This window comes from Fusarium mangiferae (genome assembly GCF_900044065.1).
Source record: "Fusarium mangiferae strain MRC7560 genome assembly, contig: FMAN_scaffold003, whole genome shotgun sequence".
Lineage (NCBI taxonomy): Eukaryota > Fungi > Ascomycota > Sordariomycetes > Hypocreales > Nectriaceae > Fusarium > Fusarium mangiferae.
The window spans coordinates 2778810-2792277 of NW_024573923.1; the positions used below are offsets into that span (position 1 = coordinate 2778810).

Here is a 13468-nt window from a genome sequence, read left to right on the forward strand (position 1 = left end):
TCATGCTAAAGGGGATCCCTCCCGAATCCATGTTTCCTTCTTGTTTTAAATCCACGGCGTAGTTGCACAAAACGGACAAACGTGGACGCTAGCCCCGATGCGGATTAACCCCACCGTTTGCTTCCCTTGAACTCCTGCCTCTTACAACCCGACGAAACTTGACTCTGTAACAACAATGCTTCAGCCTCTTCGAACCGGCGTTTTTCGCCGCCCTCAGAGCAGTCTTTCAAGAAGCTCAGTCAGTGGTGAAGTATCACTATCAGGAGGACCGTGAGAAGCAGTTCAGTTGTGGCTTCCATTCGAGGTCGATCATCGTCAAAGCTCAAGTGAGAATGGCACAGATGATCGAGCCCAAAGAACTCAATCTCGAGGTGGAGTAGCATTCTCTTACGCCAATTCCGTCAGCGTATTCGAGAATCAGCATCCCAGAAACCCAATCTACACGGGTGAAACAATAGCCTTCTCGCTCTAATGCTGGAAATGCCTCTAACCCACATCAAGGGTCTGGCTTGGCTCGCTTGGCTACCGTTCTTCACCACCATCTCTCAGGGGCGACAGCTTCAATGCTACCAAGCTCCGTCATGAAGCAGCTTGATCCTTGCTCTTTGGAGATTTCTGAGTTGCGCAGGGGTCACCAAGCTCACCGGATCTAGGGCAATCTGCGTTCCCGCTCGATGTGATTTGCCCTCAATTCGAGATATCAAGTCCTATATCGCCTCCATTGCCTCAGTCTCCTCCCACCTAGCTGGTGCTTGTCTGATCTTCGTTTCTTTTCTTGTTTTTCAATCTTACATTCGTTTGCCACAGGCCAGGTGCCATTTCCATTTCATTGTATTCATTTTTACGGTACATCTTCAGTGTTTGATCATCTATCTACTGCTTCTCAAAGTTTGCTCTGCTTTTCAATTGACCAAGTATACGCCTGGAGGTCATTCTGGTTCCTGCTATCATATCTCGGTGCTTTCCCATTTCTCTCATCATCTTTCCTTGTCCTTTGGCATCATAGCCCTCTTTCGATACTTTCATACGAACTCGACATCGACATGGGAAACTAGACCTACCAAGAAGGACAACGCGGTGCCGGCACTGTGAAGGCTTAACGCCTGCCCTTTACTTGACAAACACTCGAATTTGACCAGAAAACGACAACAACATGGACAACGACCCAACGATGGACTCGACCGGCTTTCAGTTCCAGGCAAATTCTACATCAAAATGGGACAACGAACTCAAGTTTGCTGCAGCTGGCTCCGTCCGCACCTCGATCATCGTCCTATCGGTTTTCAACGTGATTGTAGCATTCGCAGTTACTATCAGTATTCTTCTGCGCTCATGGAGAACGCTAAAACAAGTCGAACCGATATGGGACTTTAAGTATGTACTGCATTTCCCGACCCGCAAGATTTTGTTCTCACAGTCACTCTTAGGTCGTCTTGGTTTCGGCTAGTCAAAGGACGAGATGTTTACCCCTTCGTACTTTCCTTGGGCATTGTAGTTCAGGGAATTGTGTATGCTACTGCTCAAGCCAAGGGACTTGAGTCACTTATGATCCTCGGGTGTGCCACAATATCGCGAATGATGCTGCTAGGTATGTTGAGAGAACGATGAGCTTTCACTTGAAGATACTAATCCAATTTAGCTTTCTTCATCGTACCCTTCATTCAGATGTTGTTCGGCCTGGAGTTGACAATCCGTATTACGAGGCCGAGCATATTCCCTTTCCGTGGCAAATTCAACACCCTTGCCTGTCTAGTAACCATCGGTATCTTGTTGATCATCGTGTTCTCCATAACCTTTGCTGTTCTACCCTCGGAGTTTTGCTTTGCCAGTCTGATCTCTTTCCTACATCGATACGATGCCGGATGCTTTGGGGTTCTACTCACTGTCATCCTGATAGTTCTGATTGAGTGCGGAGTCATATGCTTCAAGCTTCATACTGGTGCCAGAATGCGCATTGTTGAGAGGGACGAGGCATCTCGCATGGTCTACCATATGATAATTGCTGTGATCTCATATGTAAGTATGGATCTGAAAGTGATAGCTTGTACTAATTCCGAACAGACTTTGCAAATAACATTCTTCTACAATACGGCGTTCCGAGATACAGGAGCCGCAGATGACACGTCAATGACCCTGAACATGATCGGAACAGTTGTAATGAACATGTCAGGACTATTGCTTGGCTGTCTCTATCTCTTCTTGCGATCAAGCAGATCCCCAACTGGTTGTTCTGATGACGACATTGAAGCGTCTCAGGGTTTCAGAAAATGGGGTGATGACCAGGATCAAGAGCCCCCAACCCCTGGGTCTGCGATGCTACAGCCTCTTGATCTTCCCAAGCTGGTTCGCAAGGCTGAAAGCAAAGAAGATCTGGCGCTGGACGACAGAGTGGAAGACAAAGTGTTTGGTGCGCGCAAGGACTTCCTCAACCGTGGCCTGAAGCCTCTGCGATTGGGAAGTATGCGTAATTCAGGCGGTCTTCCAACCGCACCGAAACCTGTACGGACGTCATCAAAAGAGTCGATCAAAAACTTCAAGAGAAGCATGTACAGCATTTTCCCCAAAGCCGAGCCACCAAAGTCGCCCATCCTTTTGCCGACAACAACCTACAAAGATTCCACACCCAAAAAAACACCAGCGCTTCAAAACTTAGCTGACGAACTTCTTGCACCGCCTGCCCTCCGTCTACCGGATAAAAGATTCCGGTCAAGCGGTGCTTCTATGCTCTCAACTGCAACTGTGCAGATTGGCCTGCGCCTTTCCAACATCGGCGATATGCGCCCCGCCAAACCGGAGCTCAAACTAGACACAAATACAAACCAAGTGCACGACCTCGACTGTCCCAACAGTACAGTAAGGTTCTTCCCAAGAAAAACGAGTCCACTTGCCATCGCCATTGTCGATGTCCCAGGCGAGGGTACTAGGTATAAGATCCAGGACAACTTTGATGAGAGACTATCCGAGAAGGAACTTCCACCAGTTCCTCTCAGCGCGGGTATGAACACTCCGCCGGAGACAACTCTCAGTTCCGCTGTATATAGCCCTCAAGAGAAAACGCCCATCTCAGCCTCGCACAATCCCAGGGCTGTATCAGTCAGTTCTGTAAGAGCTCATAGCCGACAGGGCTCAAGAAATATGGGAGAGCCAAGCAGACTTGCCAGCCGTCAGAGCTCTAGGATCGTACCAGAGATTGGCAGAATGCATAGCCGACAAGGCTCAAGGGTTGGGCCAGATACGGGTAGAGTACATAGTCGCCAAGGGTCAAGAGTTGACTTGGAGGCAACAAAAGGAAAAGGACCATGGATTTGATAGAGGACAAAACGGTTTGGCAACTGGGGAGGATGACGATTTCATGAACGGTTTGGCAACTGTAACGATTCCCTTTGTGTTTTCATATTTAGGCCATCTTTGAAACTAGCGTCGAGATTTGGTCCCTTTTATATATAGATAATACCAGAAGATTAGGTGGACATGCTCAATAACATTTCCAATGCCAAAAGGTCGACTTCAGTGAGCACGGTATCGCGGAATCCGGGTCCCAGTGATTTATATTAGTAGTCAGTCTCTCGTGTGATTGTTGTTGTCAATTCATTGATGACTATCTGTCTTTCTTTATCGGTTGAGCAGCAGCTCTCCTCTTCTCCCATTTCTCCCAGCCAGCCTGACACATGTCCTCTTCAATGACAAGATCTCTAACTCTAAAAGCTCTCGCCAAAGGCGTCTCTAGAGTCCATTTCAACCAGCCGGTTTGCCTCACGGCAGCAACAATGATGAACCAACCGAGAGCGCTTATGACACCTGCAACACTACCCACAATGACCTGTTTAGGGGTATGATAGTTCAAGTATACTCTACTCCATGCCGTCGCCGCCGCAATCGCCGCCGCAGCTACACTTACAGCAACTCTCTCGAGAACGCTCCACGGTCGGTGCAAGCTACTTTCTGCACGAATACCATGTACACGAGGTGGTTTGTGGCGGACAAGCAGGAACAGAGCCAGGGAGACGCTCCAAAAGGCGACGAATTGTGCGTGGGAGCTAGGCATGCCGTAGCCCTTGCCGTGTATGCGACGCGGACGCTCTTCTTTTATCAGCCGTTTCAAGGCAAAGTTGAGCACCTCGCAGGCAAGTTGACCAAGAAACATCAAGGCGACTTCGACCTCGCGGGTAAAAAGGACGAGCGTGGCGTAAACGACGCATAGGGCTTGGGGGAGGAGGGCGAGGTAGGCGCAGGCGAGGGAGATATGATCGTCGGGGTCCTATTTTGCGATTGTTATTTGCAGGACTTTGCGTTGTGGGCGTGAAACTTACGTAGTATACGTGGGTGACGGAGAGGGAAGCGAGGGGAGTTGAACTGTCGTCCATGATGAGCTGGTTATGTGCGGCGGTATCCGAGAAGTTCAAGATAGGGACAGAGGCTGCATTCTCCTGGTAGGGCACCACAGTGTTTCACTGATTGGCACAATTTGTATATGAAAATGAGAGAAGAAAACAAAAAACAGAGAAAAGGTTCGAGGCAACAACCACGGGTAAAAGAGCAAGCGAAAGGTGAAATCCAAGCTCAAGCTTGTGTTGTAGCCTCTAGACTACCTAAACTAGATGACGATGCAGCCCCGCCGGCTGTGGCTGCATATGTGGCTCAGGCAGAAGAAGAAAACGTGGCGTCTCGGATTTCGGAGTCTCTTATTTGTCAACGTCGTGAATACGGGATACCGAAACAAGGCGTTACCACATTCAAGCACGGCCAAAGAGTCATCTACGTTACTTTACAATGCTATAACAGGCGTGAATAATATCGTCCCATTTTCTTCATAACCGAAGATTGTGTTTTACTCTTTACAATCCGGCGTCAGTCACTTGCAGGTCATTCCGAAGTAGCCCTACCTATCTTGGGCACTATCTTAAAAACCCTCTCCTCGCCCCTCTCTCTACGTAAAGTACCTCCACCAAAGAAGCACCTCATGTTCGAGTCTTGACAAGGAAGAACGAGAAGGAGACTAAAATGATGGAGGCCTAGCAGAAACTCATTAATAAGGGCTGGTCAATTTGAGGGCCCTTGGTATTTGGCATACTTACTCAGCTTCGCCACTCTGGACAAAGTCTTTGCTGAAGTTTATCGCCTACATACATATACACTACGCCACTAGAGGATGAACGCTCTTCCCAAGGTATAACAACTCATAGCAGACCCGAGGTGTCAAAAGAATCAAGATCATTAAACAGTGGGCAAAAAGAAACACCGGCCAAGGAGCCTGCAAGTGTGTTCTGAACTATCTCAGGTGTTGCTGGATTTCTGGCATCCTGACGGAGCTGTGAGGGTTTCCCATCCCCCAACAGCCATGGACTATAGCGACGACCCACGTCTTATAGAGCTTGGCTCTATTGAGGCTATCTACCCAGAGATCCGACGGCCTGACACAAATGACCCCTTTACCTTCGAGATAGATCTCCCTGTCGAGCCCGCCGCTCCAGTTACTGTCACTTTCCCAGCAGCTTCTGCACCCGCCCACCCAGGACTCACTACACTTGGCCAAGATACTGAGAATGCCCAGCCTGAGGTTGACTCTCTCGAAGTCTCGTACCTGCCCCCTCTGTGGTTGAGGGTCTGTCTTCCAGAGGGTTACCCTACGGATGCGCCCCCGGACATCGTGGTATCTACGATACCGCAATGGTTGTCGAGGGAAACGATCAAACGGCTTGAGGATGATGGACCGCGCTTATGGGAAGAAATTGGTCGTGACATGGTTGCATTTACTTACATCGACCATATTCAGCGCGCCGCTGAAGACGTGTTTGGAACCATCAGTCCTGAGGGAACCCTTCAGGTTGATTCAGAACATAAACTCTCTGTGCTGGACCACGACATAAAAGCTAAAAAGGCTGCTTTCGAAAAGGAGACATTTGATTGTGGTGTCTGTCTCGGTATGTATATTCATCACGGATCCCCAGTCACGTACTGACATTACCTAGATCCCAAAAAGGGCTCCAAGTGTCACAGAATGCTTGACTGTGGACATATATTCTGTATTCAATGCCTACAGGAATTCTACAACGACGCAATCACCGAGGGCAACCTTTCTGCTGTTCGTTGTCTGAGCCCTAACTGCGCCAAGAAGCGTGCAGCGTCGAAAGACACCAAGAAGCACAAGGTTGCCATCAGCCCTAGCGAGCTTCTTCAGATTGGTCTTTCCGAGGAAACGGTCAAGCGATACGTGACGCTCAAGTACAAGACAGAACTCGAGTCTGACAAAAACACAATATACTGTCCACGACAGTGGTGTAATGGAGCAGCCCGATCGAAACGCCACAAGAAGCCGGAAGGTCTAGAGTTTGCTGAGACGTCTGATGCCGAATCCGGCAAAGAGGAACAAGAGCAAGAGCAAGAAGGGAGTAGTGCTAAGTCTGGAAAAAGGAAGAATAAGGAAACGTTTAGCAAAGCGGATCTCTTGGCTATATGCGAAGACTGTGGCTTCGCCTTCTGTGGTCAATGCTACCAGTCATGGCACGGAGAGTTTGTCCGATGTGCACCACGACGTGACAAGGGAGAGCTCAGCGAGGAGGAAAAAGCATCACTCGAGTACTTACGGCTTCACACGAGCCCATGCCCTACATGCAACGCCCCTGCGCAGAAGACACACGGCTGCAATCACATGATCTGCTCACGATGCGACACTCATTTCTGCTATCTATGCTCTTCATGGCTTGACCCGGTGAATCCATACCAGCACTACAACCAGCTGGCGGGCGGCAAGGTCACTTCCTGTTACATGCGGCTGTGGGAACTCGAGGGCGGCGATGGCGACGACGTGGGCTTAGGGTTCGTTGGTGGCCGCGGTCCCGTTGCAGATGCTCCCGCGGCACTCGATGATATTGAGCTCATGCCTCTGCCGGAAGTTATCGAGTCTGATGACAGTGACGGCGAGGACGAAGCTAATGTCCAGGGCAACAACAGACCGCTTGGAGGCCAGGGCCAAGGTATCGAGATTGCGCGTGAAGGGCCCCTCGTTATACGGCTCGTCGACAATCAAGCTCGCGATGGTCGACGAGCTATCCCTCCCGCTGCACCCGACGCACCGCAACAACTTGCGGGCCGCGGCCATAATGGCCCACCTCGAGGTCCAGCGGGGCGAGGACGCGGCGCAAGAGGGGCTGGGAGAGTAGGAGGCGTGGTAGCCCGAGGGAGAGGAGGAGGAGGGGCTCGTGGCGGGGGAGCTGTTGCTAATCGTCAACGAGTGAACCAACGACAACCTCAACCACCTCAGCAGGCACAGGGCCAGGATGAGAATAACCAGGATGGTCTGGATCCGGCACAGGAGGCCTGGGTTCGTCGGTTTGTGCAGATGGCGCTCAACGATGAAGAGGACCTCGTTGATGGTGATTCTGATGAAGACGATGGTAATTGGGTCATTCGGTGACAGCTGTCCTCAGAGAGGTTCCCGATCACGCCAAGCGCTGTATGGATGGCAATGCGCGGCTCCGCAGTAACGACTCAAGGTGGTTTAATGATGCTGTGAATTCTCTAGATACCTGTACCTTTCGGAAATCATTACATGTGTCCTGTAGCAAATGCATGCATGATCTACCATCTCCACCAAGATCCTAGGATGATGTCAACCGGGCTTTGCTACGGCAATACGTATGTAACCATGTATGGCTACTCACAGCAAGTATTTTGCTACGAGAATCAAGTTCTTCTCGCCAAAGGGCGACGCCAACCTGAATTGGCACATTAGTCCTAAACCCATACCCCCCATTCCATTCAGCGCACATCGGGCTCTCGATTCGTGTCTGCAATCGAGAATCTTCGGTATCAAAGATAGGCTCCGCTGCAGCAACCCAAATTCGTCCTTGACAGCCGTTGGACATGTGGAGTGTGTATGTACTTGAGACTGTCCTGGTTGGGTGACCTGCTGATTACTCAAACATGGCCGTATGCCTAGCATTCCAAATTACAACAACTCATTTTGACTTGTGGGAAATGCTCCGATTCTGAAAGACAAAGCATGATGCTTCGTCAATTACCGAAGGTAAACGTGGGCTCCTCCACCTGTATGGAGATTGTAAGGTAACGTCAAGTAGACCGCCAGTCGGGATTTTCACTCGGCAGACGACCCTGATCCCAGACAGCTCGGCCGGCCATGGAGATGGTGTAATTATCCTATATCGGTTTGTTCTGTTCTGTTTCGTTCCAAGGCTGCTGCTGATCCAAATGGAGAGTCCTTTGCTCGCTTGAGACAGCTGACCAATGTTTGCCTTGATACCGTATCCTCTGGTGCTATAGTGAGCTGGCTTGCTGATCGACACTGTGACCCTTGAAGATGTAGACGCTCGTGTACTATAGGTAGTTAAGGACGACAACCATAAAGTCAACCATGTACCTCTTCTCTCACAAGATGGCGGAACGGTCCAAGTCGACGTGTCCAGCGCACAAAGGAACATTTGTAACCAAAGATAAAAGATGAGAGATAGACAGCCCGCTCCTCGACTCCCGAGGTCATAGCACAAACTAAACGAGATCTAGATATCGAGATCAGGATATGTAAAAGGCCCTACCGCTAGCCACATGATGACCTGTCGGTCCATGCCAAGTACAAAGACACCCTCTTCAAGCAGACACTGCTCCGGCCGACAGAAGGTCCAACAGCTAACGCGAGGGTAAGGCGCAAGCGTGCTCGGGCTTTTGTTCACGTGGTGTCGCACAGGATCACCATCTTTGTTGCTTGAGAAGACAACAGCGCTGCTGGTATACTGTACATGCCTATCCAGACCTGCTGGCATCAAGGGTTAATGCCTGGATAATAAGCCGTGACATGCCGTGTTAGCCTTGAACTCGCCTTGAGACCTCGTCTCTAAACTGCCGGCAATGTCGCTGCCGACCATGAAGCTCTATGTCGAAACTCTATGACCAAACAGGGATTTAGGTGCAGCAGCTTGCAGACGCCGCCCTGCTCACAGCTATTGCATATGTGCGCACAAGCCCGCGCGCAGCTAGACTCGACCTTTAGCCAACAATGATAACATTGGTTGTGATTGTTGACGGGTCTGAGGCTCTGGGCTGACAGTCGCAGAACATGGGAGTCATTAGTGAGACCCATGGTTTTACGATAGTACGTCGCTAACAGGCAGTTTAGCTTAGTTTCAGACATGACAAGAACCGTGTTGAATTTGTTTGCCGGCTGGTCCTCCCTATCAGGGAATAACATCCAAGAAGCACAAAGTAACAATGGCAGTAGCCAGCAATCTCGCTGCTGGATAATGCGGCAGTGTCTCCTGGGAAGAGCTGATCCTTATCCAGCCTCAAGATCACTATCCCCAATGACGTGGTAAAAAGTCATCAATGAAGGTTAGAGACCTCTAGTACCCAGGATAGGCTGGCTCAAGAGCTCTACAAACCCTTGTTCTTACTCTAGTGATCGGACCCTTTCCCATGCACACATGCTGCATGCGTGGCCGTCACTCTTTGTCCTCGTCGCAATTAAAAGGTACCTTTTGGCGCTCTCACATACGCCCTTAGTTTCTCGCCCAGATGCCCATTTCTGTAGTGGACCAGCGCATACATGCTGAACTGAAATCAGCCCATGCGCATTGCATCGACTCGGACTGACGGGGGATCTCTCTAAAGCTTCCCCTGTGGGCGTTGCGTTGATCACCCACTGCCCCAATGCTACCGGATCTTACCAACCAGGAGCCGCAAGCGTGCTCACGAAACACAAGTGTCTTGACATAAGTGCGGTAGGGCTGAGCTCGCGATACCACGTCAACGTCGAGCAGACTGACTGATGCAGGTACACGGATCAAGCGAGGCCTTCAAAAGGAACCTATTCCTTTAGAGGCATTTTCGTACTTGGACATAACGCACTGTAACAAATATCACAAGGATTTTTTAGCACATGAAAACTCGGAAGTAACTGGCCAGTGAGTTAGTGGGCCAACAAAATGTAATAACAAGGATGTCTCTTCTCACAAAGTTGATTAAAGCCTCTGGGAAATGACGATTAACTAGCGTGAGTATGTACTCTGGATGCAGGTAGAAGCGACATTTCAAACACTATTGCCGTAAATGGCCTGATGTTTGAAAAGTCTCGGGAGTGTTCATCCCCGCGGCAAGGCCGCATAATTAGTTGCACAACTCAACTTGTGCAGTATCAAAGTTGATAGGTATCTTTCCTAGGATACTTGCATGGTTGGTCACAGTATGCACGTAGAACGCAGACCTACATTTATATTTCTTCAAGGGTCTCTGCTAGTCTAGGCTCGTTAGCTCAACAAAGGTGCCGATCGGTAGCTGGGGAGTCAACTTTACCTATGTACGCAATGTTTCGTTTCATGGCCTAATTGTTTCTTGCCCCCTCTGCTACTTGAACCCCGGGTCGTCGCATGAAAGAACGAGGCACGGTAGCAAGACGGTTGTCTGTCGCAAGCTCCAAGCCTCTGTTACAGCTGGTGGAGTTCAACTGGAGCCATTTCAACACTTTAACTGGCCATCTATAACCGACAACGCGTCAAATAGGTATGTATGTGTGTACTGTAGGTATTGAGATCGCTTCGAGCCTATTGTAGCCACAAATCAGGGATCAGCATGAACCAAGGCCGCCAAGTACTTCTGGCCGGGGACCAAGGACTGGAGAATTGGGATCAGGGCCACAAACTCATCTCGCTGAATTCTATCGACTTCATGCGCATTAATTCGTATAATTTCGTCCACCCAGGGGAGCGATTCTGAATCGGTCCATATGCATCGTTTGCATGGTTCCGAGATGAATCGCTTTCCTGATTCAAACAAAGGTGATCAAGAGCTGGGTCTTCGATCGGCGTTTAATGTTCAGTTCAACGACGGAGCCTGGCCAAGGGATAATGAGCTATTACCCAAAGTGAGTCAAGTGCCTCCCAGTCAAGGTTGAGGAGGGACGATCAGCATCCCGAAAGGGACTACCGGCCGGAGGGACAAGGCCCAAGGCAGTCCAAGGCACGCCAGTTCGAGCTTACTCGACCTAAACCCGGAGACATGTGGACCTTTGTGCTTGAGACAGCAGGGGGCGGGACCCATCGGCAGCCATCAAGGACAACGCTAAAACTGAATGCCAACAGGGAAGCCAATCGACTCAGCTTCCTGAGCTCATGGCACTGTGGGCGTTCAACTGCCGCGATCTGCTGGCGCGTTGCAACGTCTGTGGTTACGCTGCGGTTGAGGAACCAGTAACCATTGCCGTCTCAGCTCTATCCCGCCCCCTCCAACGGCCACGTTTATGAAACATTCCGATAATGTTTCTCTCTGGCTGCTGGGCAGCAGTGCAAGGCAGAAAGCAGAACCCGACCCTGACATAGTGACAAAAACCATGAGCGGGTTCCCTAATGACGGTTCTGACATTTGTGCATGGATGCACCAGGTTGTCCTACCTACACCTTTAAGTATGCACCTGCAGGACCGTTTTAGCGACTTTTCCGGATGGACCAATTAAGTGTCGACTATATTGCCCGTCAATTCAAGTGCTGCAAAAGCCTGCTGATAACTACCTTAATACCCGTGTATTAAGATCATGGATGTGCGAAACACAATTTCGGAGTCCACATTGCCAGAATAGTCGCCCAGTTCGCAGTATCGGCCCCTTTGTTGGAGGATCCCGTACATACCAGGCTGCGCAACGTTTCTTGCAGTGCTCACTCATCATTTGTCATGTCCAGCACCAGAATCGCCTCTCAAAGGATTCTTGAGCTCTTTGAACAGACTGCTTGTCGCAAAAGCCAACTGTGAACAGCCCGACTGCTCGTATAGTTAATAATATAAACTGAAAGACAGGCAAAGGAAGAAGGGGGAGAGAGAGAAAACATCTTAAAATGGTGGCTGCTTCACTGTGAAAGGCTAGCCATCCGAATGAAGCTATCTGCATTTACTCCAACGTTGCTTCGAAGGCAGCAGACGCAATGGCCTGCCAGATCTCAAAAAATCGCCGTGGCCACCTGGGATGGTTACATCGAGTGATTGGCGGCGGGACAGGGCACTTGTGGATAAGGGAGCTACCACTCAAAGGGTGTCTGGGCGCGTGTCTCAGGAGGAACAGTTCACCGGCGAAATTCAATTCCTTGTTCGAGTTGGGGTTTGAAGCCGTATGCCTTTTAGGATACAGTAGTTCCAGGACATGGCGCGGGCTTGGCAGCCTCGTTTGCCTGCAAGCCTCGATCGATAGATAATGCTATACACACACATTCTTCATGGGTGGTTAGAAGTGTCAGATAGTGGTATGTATTGCTGTTGATAAGGGAACGAATGGGGAGGATAGTTGACCACCCTCCTCCGAACAAGCACGGGATACAGGACTGCGCAAGGCATGTGAGTATGATGAACTGCGCGCAGGAGTATACGGTAATATTGAATGCTCAATACCCTCTATCCGTCTGTGGATGTGGGGACTCGTGAGCTCTAGTTTGTGCGGATTTAGAGGTTGGAGATGTGGGCATGCGGTGAAAGTGCTTGGATGCGACCAATGTTCTTGAGATATGCTCATCCTGGTCATGTCGAAGAGTCGTGAAATCAACAATCAAAGGAACCCCAACCAGCAAAGAAGCGGGCCTCATCCTGCGCGTGGTCTTGAATCCTGGGTCATAAATGTTTTAACTTGAACATATTGGTCTTTTTTAGCTTGGTGCTTCGTTTGGTCTCGACTCTCGGTTTTGGCCTTGACTTCCCCGGTCAGGGAACATCAAAGTTGTTTAAGCAAGGCGGACATTTCGCGCTTTCGCGCCTTTGGCAACAATCCCTGATCACCTAGTGATAGCAATAGTGATAGCTTGATGGCGAGCCCCTCGCTACGGCCGAGCCTGGGCGCTTTAACGATTTGCTAACTTAACTGGAATGCTCCGATATGCTTGAGATTGAGCAGTTAGTGAAACTGCTCGACACCAGGAAAATTGGGGTTTTCTGATATGGAGCGGCCCCTGTGGCATCGTGACGACAATAACACGCGATGGGGATGCCACACCCACGACTGATTAGGTTTCTCACTATGCTTTGTATGCATACAAAACCTGGAGGAGGCGGAAGTTTTGGCCTTGTCGGGTGAGAGGCCTGGCAGCCTGGGCCTTGACCGAGCGATGTAAGTAACAAATCACGGTGTGATCAGTGCTAGATGAGAGGATATACTGTGCATGAAAACTGTGGGGGGAAGCCGTTGAGGAGGGCGGCCGTTGAGAAGGGGCACGGCCCCGGCCGCTCTTGTCTTTTCCTGGCTCGCTTCTGCTATTTTGCGTCTCTAGTGCATCACAATTGCTTCTGAATGGCCATTATCAACCTGGTTGAGTTTCCCCTCGCACGTCTCGCTCCTTGCTTCGTTCAGAGCATTTTCCCCCTCGTGCCCTTGTCTCACCTTTCTCATGCCCTGGACCTTGCTAGTCTTGGGTACGTACTGCTCCCTTTTCTCCACCAAAGAACCAACCAAACACACCTAGGGCCAGACAGTGATACAACCGCGTCC

The 13468-nt window shown here is 50.1% G+C and overlaps 3 protein-coding genes across 3 annotated transcripts; 2 read left to right on the top strand and 1 right to left on the bottom strand.

The window, feature by feature from the left end:
- Positions 1-1153: 1153 nt before the first annotated feature.
- FMAN_04247 (uncharacterized protein) lies at positions 1154-3309 on the top strand (the record flags this gene model as incomplete). Its single annotated transcript, XM_041829067.1, has 4 exons — positions 1154-1374; positions 1428-1588; positions 1640-2016; positions 2062-3309. 4 exons carry the CDS (start codon positions 1154-1156, stop codon positions 3307-3309), a joined length of 2007 nt encoding a protein of 668 aa, XP_041679866.1.
- A 289-nt stretch (positions 3310-3598) lies between these two features.
- On the bottom strand, positions 3599-4364 carry FMAN_04246 (uncharacterized protein; the record flags this gene model as incomplete). Its single annotated transcript, XM_041829068.1, has 2 exons — positions 3599-4258; positions 4311-4364. The coding sequence occupies 2 exons, from the start codon at positions 4362-4364 to the stop codon at positions 3599-3601; spliced, it is 714 nt and encodes a 237-aa protein (XP_041679867.1).
- A 974-nt stretch (positions 4365-5338) lies between these two features.
- On the top strand, positions 5339-7414 carry FMAN_04245 (uncharacterized protein; the record flags this gene model as incomplete). The annotated part of the gene is made up of 2 exons (XM_041829069.1): positions 5339-5921; positions 5970-7414. The coding sequence occupies 2 exons, from the start codon at positions 5339-5341 to the stop codon at positions 7412-7414; spliced, it is 2028 nt and encodes a 675-aa protein (XP_041679868.1).
- Positions 7415-13468: the final 6054 nt, after the last annotated feature.